Genomic DNA, 19087 nt, shown 5'->3' with positions numbered 1-19087 from the left:
TCAGTAACTGACATTGACCTTTACTGAGGTAACCTGGCCCATCCCAGCAAGGGGTAGCCTTGGGCAAGTCAATTCCTTTTCCTACACCTCCCCACCCTTCTAGCTGGGTGGGCCTAAAATAATCCCTTCCCACCCTACACCCTCAGCTGGACCTGGATCAAGGGTCCGGGCCCTGAACCCGGGTAAGTCTAGACCTCAGCGTGTAGCTTGGGCGGGGGCAGAATGGAGTTGATAAAGGTCAATACCAATTTGCATGATCTTTCAATTACAGCTCACAGACTTTCTCCACTAGGATTAAGAGAATACAGTTGGAGTCAGTGCAGGTCAGCTTCCGGGCTGTGATTATTGATATTATCATTGTTAATATTCAACTTCTCCCCACCCCCATTTATCTCCCTATACTCAGCAATTTTCCCATGTCCTTACATCTCCTATCTGGGAAGATTCAGGACTGCATGCAAGAAAGGGAGCAGAACTAAAAACAAAACAAAAAAAAAATTTTTTTTTAAAGATTTTATTTATTTGACTGAGAGAGATCACAAGTAGGCAGAGAGGCAGGCAGAGAGAGGGAAGCAGGCTCCCTGCTGAGCAAAGAGCTCCATGGGGGCCTTGATCCTAGGACCCTGAGATCATGACCCAAGCCGAAGGCAGCGGCTTAACCCACTGAGCCACCCAGGCACCACCCCCACCCCCCACCGCTTTCTGCCCTGCGACAGAGACATCCATGTCCCTACCTCATTGCTTCGCTTCCTCTCACCTTGGCTTCCGTGCCGCTGGGCTAGCAGCCCCCTCCAACTATGTGGAGAGGATGTGGCCCGGCTCACCCAGCCCAGAGCACTCTCCTGGACCACACCTGGCCTGTGCAAAGACAGGAAGACAAGGAGGCTTTGTGTAACCCAGCTCCAACACTTGTAGCCACTGAGGCCCTTTCCACTGGGCTGAGAGATGGCCAGCCCCCATTTCCTGTGTCCCTTGGCCCCTTGCCTTGGGTGTGGGCTAGGAGAGCAAGCATCTGCCCAGCTCCCCTCCCTTCCTCCCCCACAACACACCACAGTAGGAGGCCCATGCATTCTGCAACGTGGTCTGCGGAAGCGAGGGCTCCCTGGGAGCAAATGCCCACATTTCTACATGGGACCTGTGTGACCTTGGGTCACCTCTTAACTTCTCTCCTCACTTTGAGGATCTTGACACAAAGGGCCAGGTTGATGGGAAATCTTGAATGAAAAGACTCTGCAAGTTACAGTCCTTCACTTGCACAGGATGCCATGGGTGTTTCCCCCCAACTACCAAGAACTTGCTCCTCTGAACCCCCAAATGCCCCCCCCATTTGCCCTTTACTCACCTCCACCTAGACTTCTAACTACCTACTTACTGGTGTGGGGCCTGAGAGTCAAGAGGCCTGATATGACTTAAAAGCATGGATTTTAGAATCAGATCTACCTGGCTTCTGACCCGGGGTCGGCCCCACTCTGACCTTGACCAAGCATATCTTATTAGAAAAATGGAGGTAAGCATACGCACCATATAGGTTTATTGGCACAAGGATTAAATGAGAAAACCCATGGACAGCCTTTGCTTAAGACCAGGTTCCAAGGAGGTCAGCAAGTAACAGAGTAAGAAGACACAATGACACACATTGTCATTTGCCCAGCTGGCCTCCAACTTGCCTTGAGGCCTGGCATAGGGTCCACGTGTTTCCCTAGTTCCTGGCACTGATGCCAATTTACCCCATTTAAAATTTTTTTTTATCATTTCCAGAGAATGTTGGAAGGAGGATATTAACAAACTGTAATATCATCTAGTCCAGAAGTTTTCCTGTGCGTGTTTTGGCTGATTTCTGTTGGTATGTGGAACTAAACTGATTTCCAGACACCCATCTCGGTCCAGCCAGTTCACGCAGTAACTCACATCGTCCTGCTTCTGCTGGATTTTCTAAGAAAGCAATGGACCCTTCGACTATTAGCAAGTTTTGTCGCCTTCAGAATACCTCTTCATTTGTGCTTCATTGCATGGATCACACTGCGCATAAATAGTGACTACAGTTGGGTCCTTTTTTTTTTTTTTTTTTCCATTGCATGGAGCTCAGTGCAGGGTTTGAACTCACAACCCTGAGATCAAGATCTGAGCTGAGACCAAGAGTCCAACGCTAAATCGACCGAGCCACCCAGGTGCCCCGTGATTTCGTCTTTACCTTATCCCTAGCCTAACAGGGAACTCCTCCCCTCTCTCCCTTGGGTATGTGTGAACTGCTCGTGTGAAGCAAACGTGGCTAACCTGTTAAGGAAATGTCCCTTTACTTCCTTTATTTCTACCTCTCAGAATTTGTTGTTGTGTTTTAGTCTGGGATAGCTGTTTAATTTCATCAAATAATAGTGTTTCAGTACTTGTTGAAATGATAAGGTTCTTTTATTTTTCCTTCTTTGACCTTATGACAGACATGATGGCTAGAGATTTTTCTGGAACTCTACTTGGGAATGAATAGCTCTTTTATTTTATAGTCAGATTAGTGGCTATGCAAGAAGGAGTGTTAGGATATTTAGATGCCCATGTGGGGAAAAAAAAATTAAGTTTGAATATTTCTTTGCAACCACATAAAAATTCTAGATGGGTCAGATTATACCTTAAGAAATGCTCTATGCTAGTTGGCAAAAATATTGGAAAATATTTTTGTAGTCTTGATGTGAGAATCATAAACAAGTTGTAAAACCCAGAAGCCATAAAAGAACAGACTGAGAGACTTGGCTACCTCAATATCTAAAACGTCTTTATGATGAAAGACACCACAAAGAAAGTTAAAGACAGAGGAAGAATGGAAGGAAACATTGCCAACACACATCACAGGCGCTGGATTAATAATCAGAATATGTACAGGAGGGAAAAGAGAAAAAAGTACTTGACTAGGCAAATAAAGCTCAACTTCACTCATAATATATAGGATGTAATGAAAACAAGGTCACAATTTTCGTCTTCAAATTTTAAAGAGATAAATATCCAGCGTTGGAGAATGTGCCTGGCTGGAACATCTGGGGCTTTGGCGCCCCCCTCCAGAAGTATTTTATGTCAATGGCGCCCCCTGCAGCACGGCTCCAACATTAACTAGGAGGGAATTCAGTGGGGCAACCCCCGCACCCGACCCCTGGGGTGTGGGGGGTGTGGGGAGCAGAACTCAGTGCCTGCCTCCTCCCTTGGAGGTCAGTAAGAGTTTTTGGCATATCCACCAAAATGTCAAACTCCCTCTGCCTCGACAATTCTTTTTAGGAATCCAGCTTTCAGAAACACATGAGTGTGCGACGTACATAGAGATATATACAAAAGGATGTCCATTGAAGCCGCTTTCTATTGGGGGGAAAAGGAAGCAAACCATCAACAGAGGATTGTCTGGACAGATACTGTTCATGAGATACGTGGCAACTCCTCAAAGGAATGACGTGAATTTATGTGTACTAACAGAATGACCTTCAACATTAAATGTCATGCTTAAGATGAATATGAATGAGAAAGAAAATCCCCAAAATACCTATTATTCCATCCCACGTATATATATTAGTGGGCGAAAATGCATAGACCAGGAACTGGAAGTCCGCCACGCTGGGGGAGCTGGACTGGACTAGCTGGGCCCAGGGCTGGGGGACTGGTGACAGGGAGGAGTTTCGGGCTTTACTCCGCATGCTTTATTCCTTCGTGACTCTACCACCACGAGAAAGTATAGCGTATGTGTAGTTTTCTTTGCAGATAAAAAATATTAAGAATCCCTGTGGGTTCACTTTTTCTTTGACAACTTCCCACCTGGCTGAGCTACTGAGGAATGTCCTACTGAGTGTGAGACATTGTTGCCATTCTAAAAAATGTCTTTCTGAGCTAGATTCTCTGGGCCTCCTTATCCCCAGGAGAGTTTTAGATCCAGGTCCGCTAGGTAAGCCCAGGAATCTCGGTGCCTGTGGCTATTCTCTGGAGGAGGAAGTGAGGAGTGACAGTCCCTGGCTAGGGTGGTGGCTGTAGAGGGCATCTGCATAGCCATAGGCAGGAACCAAGAAGGCGGCGAGGTGGCCTGCACCTGCAAGGGTTCCAGGGAGCCCCGGTTGGGGATGCCTGGTGGATAAGGGTCTGCACTAGTGGATGAGAGGGGTGAGGCCAGCCACTCAGAACTCTGCAGCGCAGAAGGTATGGCTGTAGCTTCCAGTTTTTGTTTACACTAACAGTTAACTTATTATTATTTCTTTTTGCACATTTTGCGTGGGGTAGTGTTCAACAATTGTGTTCTAAACTGGAGGGGACATGGAGATTTGAAGTTCACTGAAAAACTCACCCAACTCTTATTCTGGGTTTGCTTAGATGCAGAAAGAAAATCCGGCCCTCAGGGACCAAGTGTATATCTATCCTTATGGAAGGGCTGGCACGCAGAGGTGGGAGAACTGGATTCACATCCAGCCTCTGCATTTACCAGCTACGTGACTATGGGCAAGGTTCTTAACATCTCAGAGCTTCCGTGTCCTGATCTACAGGAGGGATATAGGAGGCACCCTTCACAGAGTTGCAGTGAAGACCAGAGAGGTTGTCTGTGTGGAAGTAAATCATCAAAGCTGAGCTGCGGTTTATTAATCTGACCACACTTCTAGACCGTTAACCCCTGGAGGCAGACATAGGCGATGTTGAGAATTACTTCTCTGCTTCCTCCTCCAGGCTTTATCTAACACTATCTAGTACAGAGCTTAACTATTTGCTGAGCACTGTGATTCTGACTTTTTTAAAGATTTTTTAAAAATTTATTTGACAGAGAGAGGGAGAGCACAAGCAGGGGGAGCTGCCGGCAGAGAGGGAGGGAGAAGCAGGCTCTCCTCCAGGGTCATGACCTCAGTGGAAGGCAAAGGCTTAACTGACTGAGCCACCCAGGCACCCCATGATTCAGATTGGGGCTCTGGGTCTTTCCTAGCCTTCAAGCCATTTTACAAGTGTGTAAATTGTAGAGAGCAATTAAAATAATTCTCATGTACAGATATTCAAATGATTCCTGTTACAGGTTCAGTTACGGTGTGTATGTGTGTGTGTGTGTGTGTCTGTGTGTGTGTAAGAAGCCAGCTTCACCTCCGCCCTTCCTTGCCAATGTTCCAGATGTGTGTCTGTTCTTCCGACTGGTTGTCACTTCTTTCTGGTTCCTTCATGACCAGTGAGCTAAAGAAAATCTTGAGCATATACTCATTTTATATCTGAATAAAAGTCACGATTTTCCTTTTTTTTTTTTTTTAAAGTATCTTTTAACATTGCTGGGACCCCATTAGCAGAAAAGAAGTTTCTGTAAAAGTCAGACACCACCCCTGCGTCCCCCTCTCAGGGCCAGACACCGTCCGATGGAATTAATGACCTGTTCGTCGGTGGACGGAGAAAAGCTTCCACACTCGGTGTCCTCGGGGTGCAGGTTCGTGGGCCGGCGCTGCGAGTGGAGGACTTCAGTGTCCGGGTCTGTGAAATGGGCTCCTGAGCCCCTGGGGCTGGGAGCGGCGGCCCAGAGCCCAGCCCTCGCCCCCTACCGCTCTCCCGCGCCCCGGGGCGTGGGGGGGGAGGCGGCTGGAGAGGCGCCCAGGCTGGCACGCCGGCCCCTCCGCCCCGCGGGGTCTCCGGAGGGGGCGGATCGCGCGAGCCGGAGAGCCCGGAGCCGCCCAGGAATCTTGGCTCGGGAGGCGAGCATTTCCTGCGGGCGGGTCGGCGCGGGCCCGGGGGCGCGGCGGCGGGGAGACGCTGCGCTGCGCTCGGCCGGCCGGCAGCATGCGGCCCCTGCTCTGCGCGCTGGCCGGGCTCGCTCTGCTTGGCGCTGCCGGTGAGTGGGGCCGGGGCCCGGGGTAGGGGGGCAGGGGTGGAACCGAGCCGGCGGGAGAGCAGAGAGTTGTAGAAGCGGGGATCGGCCCGGGAGGGAGGGTTGAAAAGAGACAGGAGAGCCCACCGAAAGGTAGAGAATGAGTGGAGAGACTTGAGGCCCGAGGAGAGAAAAGAGGCAAGGATCGCAGGGTTAAGTCTGCAGGTTGGGCACACATCCCCCCAGCACCCCCGGGGCCAGCTGCCTCCGAGTGCCTACAGAGGCACCCAGGCCTGGGTTATGGGCACTGCCTTGGAGCGGAGTTCCGGCAGGCGATGACCCAGACCTGGCCCAGCATGGCCCGCGGGCAGGCAGACGGCCCCGGGAGAAGGGCCACGGCTTCACCTCCCCTCTGGCCCGAGAGGGCTCTGCCGTCTGGGTGAGCAGGTCAGTCCTCCTGCTTCCGGAGCTCTTCCCTGAGGGCCTGAGCTGCCTTGAGTGATAGGGGGCTGGGGAGCTTAGGGTGCAGGAGGGAGAGGCTCTCTGGTGCTCCACCCCTGTACCCGTCGGGTGGGCCTTGCTTGGCACCGTCAGCTCTCACCTTAGGTGAGGCCCAGATGGGGGGCTGGCGAGAGACTTCTTACAGCCAGATGCTCACGCACCACCCCAAGACCCTGCACATGGCTGGTACTTCACGGTTTACAAGCCACACTCCCATTTACCCAGACTCTCATTCATGCAGCCCTCAGCCAGCGGGGCTGGGGCTCCTCCCAGCAGTACCGGTGAGAGGAAGGCTCAGGTCTCCTGGCAGAGCCAAGCCAGAGGCCTCACCAGGCATCCAGGCCTCCTAACCACTCAGGGGGGCCCTTGCCCCCTATCAGGCTGCTCACCCATCAGCCCGGAGCCAGAGGATGTGAGTCACACAGGTGAAGTGCCCTGTGCTAGGACGGATGCCTCCTGTCCCTGTCCTTTCTGGGCATGGCCCTCTGTGGGAGCCAGCACCCAGGGGCAGGGTGGAGGCCAGTGCAGATCCTGGGCAGCCCCTGGCAGAGTTTCTTGGGTGAGGGAAGGTGCCTTCCCTAGGGGATACTGTCTCCTCTGTAACCACCCTACAGAGGGGGCTGCAGGAACGAAACGAAAGAAGTCCCCAGCACAGAATTCAGCACATGTTGGCTCCCGTTTTTGTCCCCTCGGCTTCACTGATCTCTCTGAGCCTCAGTTTTCCCACCTGTTAATTACGGAGGACCCACAGCCTCCTCCTGTGCAAAGAGTGGCTGGGACTGTGCTCAGCACAGAGGCCACGGTGCAGGACCTTCTCCCCCCTTCCCTCCCCCGGCCCCTCCTCCGGGAGCCCAGGGCACAAAGCCCAGTCTGTGCTCCCCGAGAGGGAGGAGCTGGCTGCCACCCACAAGTGGCGGACTTTCTGGGGCCTCCTTAGTCGTGGTCGGTATATACACTTCAATTTAAAACCCTTTTCAAACACGACTTCCTTTCTGATGATGCCCGCTCCTTGCTACAGATTTTTTTTAAAAGGGGGAAAGTATTAATGTAATCTCAACCTGAGTTCACACATTTTTGTGTGGAATCTTTCGGACTTTGGACAACTTAACTATTGTTTCTCTTAACTTTTGATTATGAAATCCCTGGAGGTAAAGACAGAACAGAATGGTGAACCCCCATGTACCGACCGCCCCACTTCAGCAATATTGTTTCATGGACGGTCCTGTTTCCTTTGTCACTCGCATTCTCTCTCCTTCCTCCAGTAATCTTAAAGGAAATTCCAGGCATCATATATTTTCATCCGTAAAGATTTCCTCTTAAGTAATCTTTTAAATATTTCCTTGAATAATCTTTTTCTCTAAGTTTTATTTATTTATTTATTTATTTATTTTTAAAGTTTTATTTCTTTAAGTAATCTGTATACCTGTGTGGGGCTCAAACTCACAACCCCAAGATCGAGAGTCAGATGCTCTCCAAACCGACTCCATCAGGCTTCCCAAAGATAATCTTTTCATAAACATAACTGCAATACCATTATCACACCCTAAAAAATGGACGATAATTTCTTTTTTTTTTTCCAAGATTTTATTTATTTATTTGACAGTGAGAAAGAGACATGGCAAGAGAGGGAACACAAGCAGGGGGAGTGAGAGAGGAGGAAGCAGGCTTCCTGCTGAGTAGAGAGCCCGATGCGGGGCTTGATCCCAGGACCCTGGGATCATGACCTGAGCTGAAGACAGAGGCTTAATGACTGACCCACCCAGGTGCCCTGATATTTTCGTTTTTTAAAGATTTATTTATTTATTTGAGAGTGAGCAGAGGGAGAGGGAGAGATTCTCAAGCAGATGTGCACTGAGCATAGAGCCTGATGCAGGGCTCAATCCCGAGACCACGACCTAAACCGAAATTAAGCGTCAGACGCTCAACGGACTAAGCCACCCAGGTTCCCCTGGACAGTAATTTCTTATATCATCAAATATCTGATCCCTGCTTAAATGTCCCTAATTGTGTCATGTTGTTACATTTGGTTTTGTTTTATCCAAATAAGGTACACACATTGCTTTTGGCTGATATGTCAGTTAGTTTCTTTTAATAGGTAATTTCTCTTCCCCCCTCTTTTCCTCAAAATGTGTTTATGGAAACAACTGGGTTTTTTGTCCTATAAAGTTCTCCACATTAGATTTCAGCTGATTGTATCTGCCAGGAGTCCTCTAAATGTTCTTCTCTCCCCTGTATTGTCTATAAAATGGTAGTTAGATCTAGAAACATCTGCTGTTATGCAAGAATATATTAAGACAGTTTATTGCTTGAACTTGCACTTCTTTGATTACTACTGAGGTTGGACTTTTTCTTTTAAATGCATTGGTCATTTCTACAATTCTTGTGAATTGTCTTAGGCTTCTCAGTTGTGGTACTGGGGTTTTTCATATTGATATGTAAAAACTCTTTATGTATTGATGGAAACAAATTGCTTGTTATACTTACAGAGCTCTTTTAAGGTTTCTGCTGAGTTCCTTTCTTGTTTTCCCATCAGAGGAATCTAAGGTCCTAGAGCCTGGCCCTTTCATTAATTGTCACCCATGCCTTGAGGCCCTTTGGGCATGCTCTCACTGTCCACCCCTGCCCCAAGCCCCCATGGCCATCTGTCCTCCATTGGAATTCTGCTTTCTGCTTTGAGCAAAAGAGGAAGATGCTGAAGGGCTGTTGTGAGAATCATAGCATTTCTTTTGACACAAATGGATATTGTGGGAGCAAACCACTCAAAGACAGTTCAGTCAGAGGCACGCATTTGGGCTCTGGTGGGGCCCCAAGGCACCTGCAAAGGGCCAGGTCCCCTTGGCCCCCTACCTGTCCAGCCCCTCAACTTGTAACTGTGTCCAAGTTTGTTTGCTCGCCGAATGACAGGCCAGTAAGTTGAGAGGCAAGAAGTTGGGGTAGGAAAGCGACTTTATTTGGAAAGCCAGCAAACCCAGGAGACAGTGGACTATCGATTGCCCCAGAGAACCACCTCTCTGAGCACCAGAGTCGAGCTTCTTTTATGTTAGGAACAGGGGGAAGTGGGAGGAGATTGGAGTCATAAGATGACTGATGTCTGTAGACACTGAAAAAGGTCATGTCGTGGCGCGTGGGTGGCTCGGTTTAATGTCTGACTCTTGATTTCGGCTCAGGTAGTGATCTCGGGGTCCTGGGGTTGAGCTCTGCCCTCAGCAGGGAGTCTGCCTGAGATTCTTTCTCTCATGCCCTCTGCCCCTCCCCACCAACTCTCTCCCTGTATCTAAAATAAATAAATAAATCTTACCCACCCTCCCCTCCCCCCAAAAAAAGAAAAAAAGGAAAGAAAAGAATAAGGAAAGGAAAAGGTCATGTAACTTCTTTGTCCCTGCTCAGTTGATATTTGTGTGTAAGAATCTGGTCATGTTGTTCCTGTAAATCTTAACATAGTCAACTCTGTATGCACTTCTGTACCTCCTCCAGTGAGATAGGTTTCGGGTAAGAAAGCAGTTTTTGTAAATCTCAGTTGTAGCAAAATTTCTTTAATGACTAACATTCCCACGTGCAGGGCAAAGCAGAAGTTTCTAAGCTGTAGGTCACAGCGGCAGAGAAATGGAAGCAATGTGGAGTCAGACATGCTCAGTTTCTCCCTGTTGCAGAGGAGGCAGCTGAGACCCCAAGATAGGAGGCCCTTAACTTACAAAAGCTCACATCACTGCACAGTATACTCACGTGCGCAGTATAGGCGGAATGAGGCAGGTAGGATACACATCCTGTGCCTCCTGCTTACTAGCTATGTAACTTCCAGCATGTTATTCAATCTCTTTGATCTTTGGTTTTCTAATCTGTAAGAAAGGGAGGTAAGAGTTCTAAGCTCTTGACAGAATCTGATGAGATACTGTACGTAAGCACTCAGCAGAAAGCTTGGTGCATCATGAGCGATCACTAATCCATAGTAGCTTCCAGTGCAAAGTATGGTTCTGCCCGTTGTAAAGGTGAAGAAACAGAGTCTGGTGAGTGGGACTGGCTTCTAAGAAAGTGCAGAGAGGCAGGTCAGCACTGAGCCCTCTGTGTCCTTTTTGGAGAATTCCTCCCAAACGTCCCTTGGATCCTTGTAGAGGATCTTCATCTATTCCTAGAATAGATGCCTTTCCATCGTGAGAGCTGGTCGAAGTGATCCAGCAGAGCGCTGGCTGCATGTGGAGAGGCAGAGCCCTTGGGAATAAATTCTTGCCTTGCTCCATCTTCTGCTACCCTGGTGGATGCCCCCCAGGGCCTTTGCATGTCACTTGGCAATTGCAAGGCATCTTCAAGTGCACTATTTCCTTGAATCAGCACAGCAATCCTGCAAAGTAGACCTAGCAGGGAAGATCCCTCACTCTCTGCAGGGGAGGCAAAGAGCCCTGTCAGTAAGCCCAGAGTTGGACTGTGTCTCTGACACCCAGCCTTGGTGCGCTTTTCAGAGTGTGCAGAGAGAGCTTTATTCTGGATGGCTTCTTAGACCTTCCCTGCCTTGTGGGCTTTTGCAGTTTACCTCTGAACTCATACATGAGGAAAAAAAAAAAAAAACCTCTTGTAAAGTTCAGGGTGCCCTTTGGGGTAGTAGCCTAGCTTGCCTGCTGTAATCAGATACTAAATGTACTGGAATGACACTGATGTGCTCTCAGAGGGACCAGCAAGACTCAGATCCAAGGAGAACAGGAGGACATGTCTGTCCCCAAACCAAACCCAGACGTGCCTCAGAATCTGAGCTCTTTGTTGGGGGCTCGAGGTTCTCTCTCTCGACTTAGCCGGAGCAGTTGCACATTACTGGAGTTCTTCATGTAATTGTTTGCAAGTAGTATTCGGCTTAAAAAAAAAAAAAAAAAAAAAAAGTTTAAAAACCACCAATGGTTTTAAGTGAATCATAAATTTTGATACAAATATTGATGTGGTAAATTTTATTATTCTATTACATTGAATGTGGCCAAATACAGTTAACCCCTGAGTGACAAACATTGCTGGTCAAAGCAGAGTATGTCTTCAATGACTCAGGAACCATCGCAATGTACAGGGTTGCCTCTGAGAAATTACGTGTCATCCCAGAAGTCATTTGAGTTGTACGTGATTTCTTAGTGTTTAAGTCCTAGACACAAAAGGTCTTCTATGCTGTATGTGGGAGAGGCCGTACTTCCCGCCTCAGAGGATGGGGACCCGATGGCCATGCGTCTTTAACTGGCTGAGTGAGCCCAGCGCCTCGCGGGGCCTCTGGCCTCCGCCGCAGCCTGCTCTCACCAGAGCTCTGTGTTCTACCCATGGCCACCATCCAGGGTGCACATAGGCCCCGAGTGGGAGGCAAGCCAGGGAAAACAACCAGGCCTCCAAGAAGGTCCCTTTCCCAACTGGCAGGGGCAGGGCAGGCGGGAGCACAGGAAGGGAGGGAACACGGGGAACCACAGCTTGGCTGTTTAAGCAGGAACACCGCCACCCTGCAGCCTTCCCCGCTCTCGAGCAACCCAACAACCCCGTGAAGCAGGCATTACCCCAGGCCTTCCATCTGAGGCGCTCAAAGACAGGGAACATCCAGCTTGTGACTTGTGGGAACTTCTGGTCCAAGAAAGAACTTGTCCTTGACTCACGCCCGTTCTGTCCTTGTAGCTAATTTATGAGGCCTCTCAGCAGACCCTGAAAGATAGAACCACAGCCTGAGTGAACTACAGGGGCAGGAGGGAGGGCCTTGGGCCTCCCCACCCCGGGTTAGGAAGGAGGCAGCAAAGGCTCCGGAGGAGAGGAGAGTTTCCCACAGGCCCACGCCAATTCCGGCCAGGCAGGGTGAGAACAGGGTCCCCCGGGGAGTTTTCAGCCCTCGCACAGTGAGGTCAGTGGTGGGGTGAGGGCCGGCATGGCCGAGGGAGCCGCAGCGGCGGCCTTGCGGTGAGGGCCCCGGCCCAGCTTTCTCTCACCGATGAGCTCACGGACACTTGTGCGGCGGGGCTCAGGCCTCAGCTCTGTCCAGATGTGAGGGATTAGTGCTGTGTGATGTGGAGAGCAACCTCGGCCAATCCTCCTCCCTGGAGGGGTTTTGGAGCCAAGTTAGACCTCATTGCCGACATGTAGAAAACAGGATGTTTCAGGCCAACGGAGGGGAGTGGACTCATGTTGTTCATGACTTACAGGCCTGGCAGAGCCTCACACTTGGCCAGCCAGGTCAGACTGTTTCCTCCCGGCCCGAGCTGGGTCTGGGAGAGGGCAGGCGAAGCTCCGGGGAGAGATGTGGCAGGGGCCCGCGGGCAGAGCCTGTGGAGGGCGTCTGTGGACCCAGACCCCCAAGGCGCAGACCCCCTTTTCACGGACAGCCCTCCTTGTGGGTGAGAGCAGCTCCTCCAGCCCCTAGCAAGTCCCTCCTCTCTTGGCTGGGCTCCCCGGTTCTCCAGCTGAGACACAGGAGTCAAGCTGCTGCGTCCCTTCATCGCGGCCGCCTCTAGCCCTGCTTCAGCCTCTCCAAGGCCCAGAACGGAGCACAACCCTCCAGGTGGGGTCCCTCAGGCCACCCTCGCCCTCATCCTGAACTTTCCCATCCACGCATGCAGCCCACGATGGCTTCTGCTTTTTGCTAACAACCCCATCAGACAACTGGCTTTTATTATGGAACATTTCAATCCAGATATACAAGAGTTGAGAGAGGAGTGGCGTGAACTCTCGTGTCCCCGTCACTCAGTTTCAACAGTTATCAATCTGGGCCAATCTTGTGTGGCCACCCATGTCTCCTCCCACTCCCAGGCTGGAGTATTTTGAAGTGACTCCAAGATATGCTAGGATTTCATCTCTAGAAACTTCTGTATGGATCTCTAAAAGACTCCTTTAAAAAAAAAAAATCAGTGCTCACTCCAGCCACACATAGATGAAAAAAATAACCAAAGTACCATGTCATGTCCATCCCCCTCTCCAAAGTCAACAAGACCATTTGTCTTTTTGAAGAAGCTTTTTGAAATTTAGTGGAAGGAAATTATGAAAAGGAAACTAGAGAAACCAATTGATCTCCATAAAGGATGCTCAGAGCGGAAGCATGTTTGGTCTCTGCTCTTGGTTCACTCCCCTTCGTGGAAGATCTGGGATCCAGATAGAGTTGGAGCTGGAACATCTCAGGACGGGGGGTGGGGGGGTGGGGGGGCGCTCTGGCAGAGCTCTGGGAGGCCAGCTTGCCCAGGTGGGGTCAGGAGAGGGCCAGGGGGCTTGGGGTCCAGTCATTTGCGGACCGCGTGACCTTGGGCAACTCATTCAACGTCCCAGAGTTACGCGTTCATCACCAGCAAAATGGCTCACCGTCGCTGTCCCTACCTCAAGAACGGCCAGTCTTCTGGGCGACTCTGTATGTCTCCTTGGGCAGCCCAGCCAACACCAGGGTCTTACAGTTACAACAGTTTTGCGCCTAGATAAAGTCCAATAACCCTTGCCCCCAGTCTGCCTCAGACGCCCACATCCATGACTGCAACCTTGGTGTTGTCACCCGGAAGCTGTTCCACTTCTCAGAGCTGAAACTGCAACGTCTGTCACCACTCATTCCTTCTGTTACTCCGTCATCCTACTAAGACAGTCCTGTCAGCTCCTCCATTTCTCTTAATTTATGGGCCTTCCTGTTGGCCTCCTTTCCTTCATTATCCAAGCTAGAGCTCATCCTCTTAACGCCTTGCTGGCAAAATCCTCAATCCTTTGCTCCCTTGATCTCCCCACATGATCTCTGCAGACCCCCGGGCTTCTGCTCCATCCAGCCCCCCCTGTCCTGGCCACTCTGTACCCAGGGCGGCTCTCTGGGGGGACTGGTCTTTCCAAATGTGCCCCTGGAGTGTGGGGTCCTTCGGCATGGGCTTCCTCCTCCTCCTCACCTCCTTTTGAAGCCCTCTCTGTGTTCGAGCCCCCTCCCCAGTGGCCTGCTGATAAAGTGGCTCTCAAAAACAAAGACAAAGACAAAAAGAAGTCATTTGCCGGTCACCGCGCCTCCCATTTTCACGGCTGTGTTTAATAGCCCCCTCACAGAATCCCCGAAAACTTCACAACTAGCTTCCTCTTTCATAAGTCAACATGAATTTCCAGCAGACCGTTCCCTTCTCACTTCACGGACTAAGGAGAAACGAACAGGTGAGAACTCAGTCTGCGTCTTGGCCCTTTGAGGAGAGGTCTGTCTGCCTTTACCACTTCTGCGGGCCCCCTCTCCGCCTCCAAGCGCCGCCCCCGCCGCCCCCACCACTGCTGGGCTCCCAGCCCGTCAGCTCCTCAGTGCTCCTGCCCTTCAGGCTATCAGCATGGTTGTTTCTTCAAAGAACAGTAACAGCAAGAAACATTCTGTACACCATGTTATCTGATCGCCCTTACTTCACAGAAAGGCTTCAGGAAAATGTTTCCCAGGATCCAGGTTTCTGCCCTTGGACCTCTCTTTCCCTCCTGGTCCTATAGCATCTAGACTTTGCTTTGCCTCCGCTGCTCTGTGAACAATGCCCCGGGTGGGATTTAGCAGTGATTTTCTCCTCACTCTGTCTTTCCATCCTTGCCTCGCTAGACTTCTCTGCTGCTTCAGCCCTGGCTAACCACCTCGTCCTCAGCGAAACTCTTCGCTTCGCTACGTTTTGGAGACAGTAGCCTCCTTCCAGAGTGTCAGGGTTCTCCAAGGTTCCAGCCAACTCTGATGCCCCATAGCCATCTTGGGGCCACTTACACTGAAACCTGAGCCCAGAAGCCGGTCCCTGAGACTTCCGGTGTGAGGGCTGGTTGGTGCCGGAAGAACCAAGGAGGAACTAACGTAAGGGAGAAAAGGGATGAACCAAGAGGTGAACAGGATGAACCTCAGGTTCTCCAGACTTGCTGTGTGGCACTGCCCATAGCGTTGCACCCCTCTGTGCTTCAGCTGGGGATCGTAACTGGGTTGTTGTGAAGTTTGGTTGAGTTCGCACATTGGTGTAGTGTACTATGCGGTCCATGGTAACTACTCATCAAATGTTCGATGTGACTGACTAGTCACCAATGTCAAGGCGATGGCTAAAATATCTCCTCATCCTCTCTATTCCTACTGCCCTGCCTCACTTCCACACTTCCCACACTGACTACTGCAATAACTCTCTGCCTTCAAAGACAAATCCCTCCAATCCATTCTCTGTATTTACAAAATTCATATATGACCGTGTGACTCTTCGGTTGAAATAAACCCCAAATAAGCATCATGGTTTGTTTATTGGGGCATCTGGCTTTGTGTCCATGCTCCTCCTCCTCCTCCTCCCGTTCAACTTGTACTTTCCAGCCACTCCAGCCCCGTGAGGGTTTGGGCATGAAACTGCCATTTTATGCCTTTCTCTCTTTGCACGTGCCATTCTGTCTGGCTGGGACCTTTCCTCCCTTCCTTACCTTACAGAGTTCAGGCAACACCTCCTTCAAGAAGCCCACCTGGGCATGGGAGGGGACCAGGGCCATAGAGACAAGTGAGTGATTGGGGCACCCCATCCTCATACCCTGACCCACACTCGGGCTTCCTTTGCACCTTTTTGTGACTGTTTTCAGGACCCACCTCATGGAGCCCAGTGCTTGGCAGGGGTCTCTGGTGTTCTAGGATATGGTGACGAGGCTTGTTTTCCCACAGCTGCTGAGCCCTTTGTGCCCTCCCGTGGAGAACCGGCCTGGAACACAGGGTGTGACAGACACATGGCTGTCCACGACCGTTTAGACGTCATAGAGGAGGTAACCAGGGTGGTTTGGGAGGACAGGCAGTTTCGGGACCACCTACCAGACTGGTAGCTTTCTAGGGCTCAGGAGAATCTTGCTTTGGAAAATGGGGGAAATCCAGGCCAGTCCTGCTCCCTGGCCTCCATGTGAAGCATCTCCCTCCTTCCCTGGGCTGTTAGGCTCACCAGCCCTTTACAGACCCTGCCCCCCCCCCCCACCACGGGCCTTACTTCCACCCAGCTCGAGATCATGTCCTTACACAATGAGCGGGTGGACATTCAGTCACCGTGTTTTGTCACTCAGCCATGGTCTGTAACACCGGGTCCATGACTTGTGTGGGAAAAGATCTACACTTTATTTTCACAAACCTTTAACTGAAATTTAGCATTCCATTCATTATAAGTACAGACAACAAACTGTAAATGTATTTACCAGTACAGTGACTTTGTTCTCAATAGAAATCACAGATAATTTTATCCCATTATAGTTGTGAATATATCAACCTATTTATTATTCATCCTAGACTGTATGTCAAAATTACAGTAGTTGCTAGACCTGATGTTAGATTATGTTATTTCATGAGTTAATAAATACATACATTTTTACATCAAAGATTTAACTTTTAGTACTTAAGTACTTTTAGTACTTAACTTTAATGCAATTGATGTCCTAGGAAATCCTACATGCTTTATTTTTTTCAATTGAAGTGTTATTCTGAGAAGGGGTCTGTAGGTTTCACCAGACTGCTAAGGGGGTTCATTCAGGAAGAAGTTAGGATGCCTGACTAAAGAACGTTTCAAATCCCAAACCTGTCATTTGGCAGAATGGCCACCAGAGGGCAGGGCGACAAAAAGAATGTGCTCTCCGCGTCAAGTCCAGAAAGGGAAAAGAGAATCCCAGGGTTGCTCTGCGCCACACCTGTGTGATTGAGTGTATCGACTCCTGCCAAGGCCAGGAGCCGCCTTAGAGAGTGAAGCCCTGGGATTCTAACATCTGGGGAACTGAGAGGCCACCAGGGCCAGAGCCCGAACAAGGAAGACTTAGGTCCCCCAGCACTCAGTTCTCTCCCCGCTGCGCCCCATTGGGCTGCCAGGTGTCTCTGAGGATGTGGCCAAAGAAGCAAGACTTGGCACCACTCTTGTGCTCCCTGCACGCCCTGCTGCCATCTCTCTTGTTCTAGACGGTGGAGAAGACGGTGGAGCACCTGGAGACGGAACTGAAAAGCTTGCTGGGCCAGCTGGAGGCGCTGGCCTGGAACCTTCCCCCAGGGCCCTCTGGCCCCACCCCCGACCTCCTCGGAGATGGTGAGCAGCTGGGGCAGCAGAGGACAGCTTGGGCTGGGGATGTGGCCTGGACAAACCAGGAGAGGGCTTGGCGCCTTCTGAGCGGAGTGGGGAGGCATCCCCCAACTCTCCCTGCCTGTTCTCTGCCCTCCATCCTGCCTGGGGGCGTTGCAGCCTGGCACCTTGGTCAGGGCTTTTGGGAGAGCTGGCGCAGTTCACGTGGGGCCCACGGAGCACTGTCCTGGACGCAGAGTTCCTGCCTCCCCACCCCCCGGGCCATTCGCCGGGCTCAAAGCTCCTGCACCCCTCTCAGGTCCCTTGCAAAGACCCATCCTGGGTCACCACAAACCCCTCCGATGGGGTGTCAGAGGGGGCTGCCACCTGCTCCCTCCCCATGCCCTGTGTTCCTGGCACAAGAGTTCTGGGGACTGGGAAGGGAGGGGAGGGGAGGGGAGGGCAGGAGGCCTGCCGCACTCCTGAGCTGCCCCCTCTCTTTCAGATGGCTTTGGAGCCCCCGAGCCTGAGCTGCCCAGCAGCTGGAAGTGACACACATGTGGCAGCTCTCCTCTGAGTACAGAGCTGTACCTTCTGGCCTGCCTTCATCAGCTCGGTGCAAAATAAAAGCTCCTCCCTTGGTCTCCCCTGTGTCTGCTGACAGTGACCCCTATAGCCACGATGCCTTCTCCATCTACTCCCAGGCCCTGGGGCCCATGTCCTCCTGCGGGCTCAGACCGGGGAGACCTCAGGCGGTCAGTGCTCCTGCCCTCCTTACTTATAGGGGCAGACAGGGCAGGAATTGGTTCAAAGATGAAGCACCTGAAGCCCAGAATAGCGCAGGGGCCCTCCGAGCAGCCTCCCTACTCAAAACAGGAGCAGTGAGATCACCTGGGAGCCTGTCAGAAATGCAGGACTGGGGACCCAGCCAGACCTCCCGCATCAGAATCTACATGTCCGCGAAAGATCCCCAGAGGATATGTGTGCAAATTTGTGTGCGATTTTTAAGTTGTCTACTGAGGTAAAATGCACACAACATAAATTTCAAAATTTTAATCATTTTTGAATTGTACAAATTCAGTGGCTTCACGTGGCTGTACGCTAATTCCAGAACACTTTCATCATCCCCCAAAGAAACCCTGTACCTGTACGCAGTCACTTCCCATTCCTCCTCCCACCATCCCTCGGAAGCCACTAATATTTCTCTCTCTATGGACTTGCCTATTCTGGACATTTCATATAAATGGAATCATTCAACGTGCAGCATTTGTGTCCAAGTTTTTTCCCAGTGAGCACCGTGTTTTCAGGTCTCATCCAGACTGTAGTGTGTATCAGTACTCCGTTCCCTCTGATCACTGAGTAACACCCCATCGTATGGATGCCCCACTCTTACTCATGCATCAGTTGATGGACATCTGGATTGTTTGCACGTTCTGGCTATTATGAATAATGCTATGAACATTTATGTACAAATTTTTGCATAGGCGCTTTCATTTCTCCCGGGTCTCTGACTAAGGATGGAATTGCTGAGTCAAATAGTGACTCTTTGTTTAAATTTCTAAAGAACCACCAAACGGCTTTTGCACAGCGGCTGTACCATTTTTCACTCCCACTAACAGTGTGTATATAAAGGTTTCAATTTTTCCGCATCTTCACCATCTTTTTTATTATAACCATCATACTAGGTGTGAAGTGGTAGCTCATCGTGGTTTTAAGTGGCATTTGCCTAAGGAGGAGGAGCGGTGTTTCTTGTGTTTCTTGGCCATTTGTCTTTTTTAGAGAAATGTCTACTCAAGTCCTTTGCCCATTTTTAAAAATTGCATTCTTCCTGTCGCTGAGTGGT

General features: G+C 50.5%; 1 protein-coding gene and 1 long non-coding RNA gene across 2 annotated transcripts; one reads left to right on the top strand and one right to left on the bottom strand.

Annotated features, from left to right (window-relative positions):
• The first annotated feature begins 5628 nt into the window (after positions 1 to 5628).
• PLAC9 (placenta associated 9) lies at positions 5629 to 18507 on the top strand. The gene is made up of 4 exons (XM_004765303.3): positions 5629 to 5812; positions 15885 to 15982; positions 17148 to 17271; positions 17750 to 18507. Exons 1-4 carry the CDS (start codon positions 5761 to 5763, stop codon positions 17794 to 17796), a joined length of 321 nt encoding a protein of 106 aa, XP_004765360.1. The 5' UTR covers positions 5629 to 5760; the 3' UTR covers positions 17797 to 18507.
• On the bottom strand, positions 9581 to 12499 carry LOC123393010. Its single transcript, XR_006607716.1, has 3 exons — positions 12223 to 12499; positions 11803 to 11944; positions 9581 to 11128 (listed from the first exon to the last, which is right to left on the bottom strand). It is a non-coding gene; the product is annotated as an uncharacterized LOC123393010 (long non-coding RNA).
• Positions 18508 to 19087: the final 580 nt, after the last annotated feature.

The sequence above is a fragment of the Mustela putorius genome, unplaced genomic scaffold, assembly GCF_011764305.1.
Source record: "Mustela putorius furo isolate JIRA1106 unplaced genomic scaffold, ASM1176430v1.1 tig00000698_pilon_pilon_pilon, whole genome shotgun sequence".
Taxonomy (NCBI): domain Eukaryota; kingdom Metazoa; phylum Chordata; class Mammalia; order Carnivora; family Mustelidae; genus Mustela; species Mustela putorius.
Note: the sequence above shows the minus strand (reverse complement) of the source record. Positions and strands in the feature narration are given on the sequence as shown.

Excerpts from the sequence above, each read along its gene's own strand:
- PLAC9 (XM_004765303.3), top strand. The coding sequence starts at position 5,761 with ATGCGGCCCCTGCTCTGCGCGCTGGCCGGGCTCGCTCTGCTTGGCGCT. Across the intron at positions 5,813-15,884 it reads CGCTCTGCTTGGCGCTGCCG|CTGCTGAGCCCTTTGTGCCC; the intron begins GTGAGTGGGGCC and ends GTTTTCCCACAG. Across the intron at positions 17,272-17,749 it reads CCCCGACCTCCTCGGAGATG|ATGGCTTTGGAGCCCCCGAG; the intron begins GTGAGCAGCTGG and ends CCTCTCTTTCAG.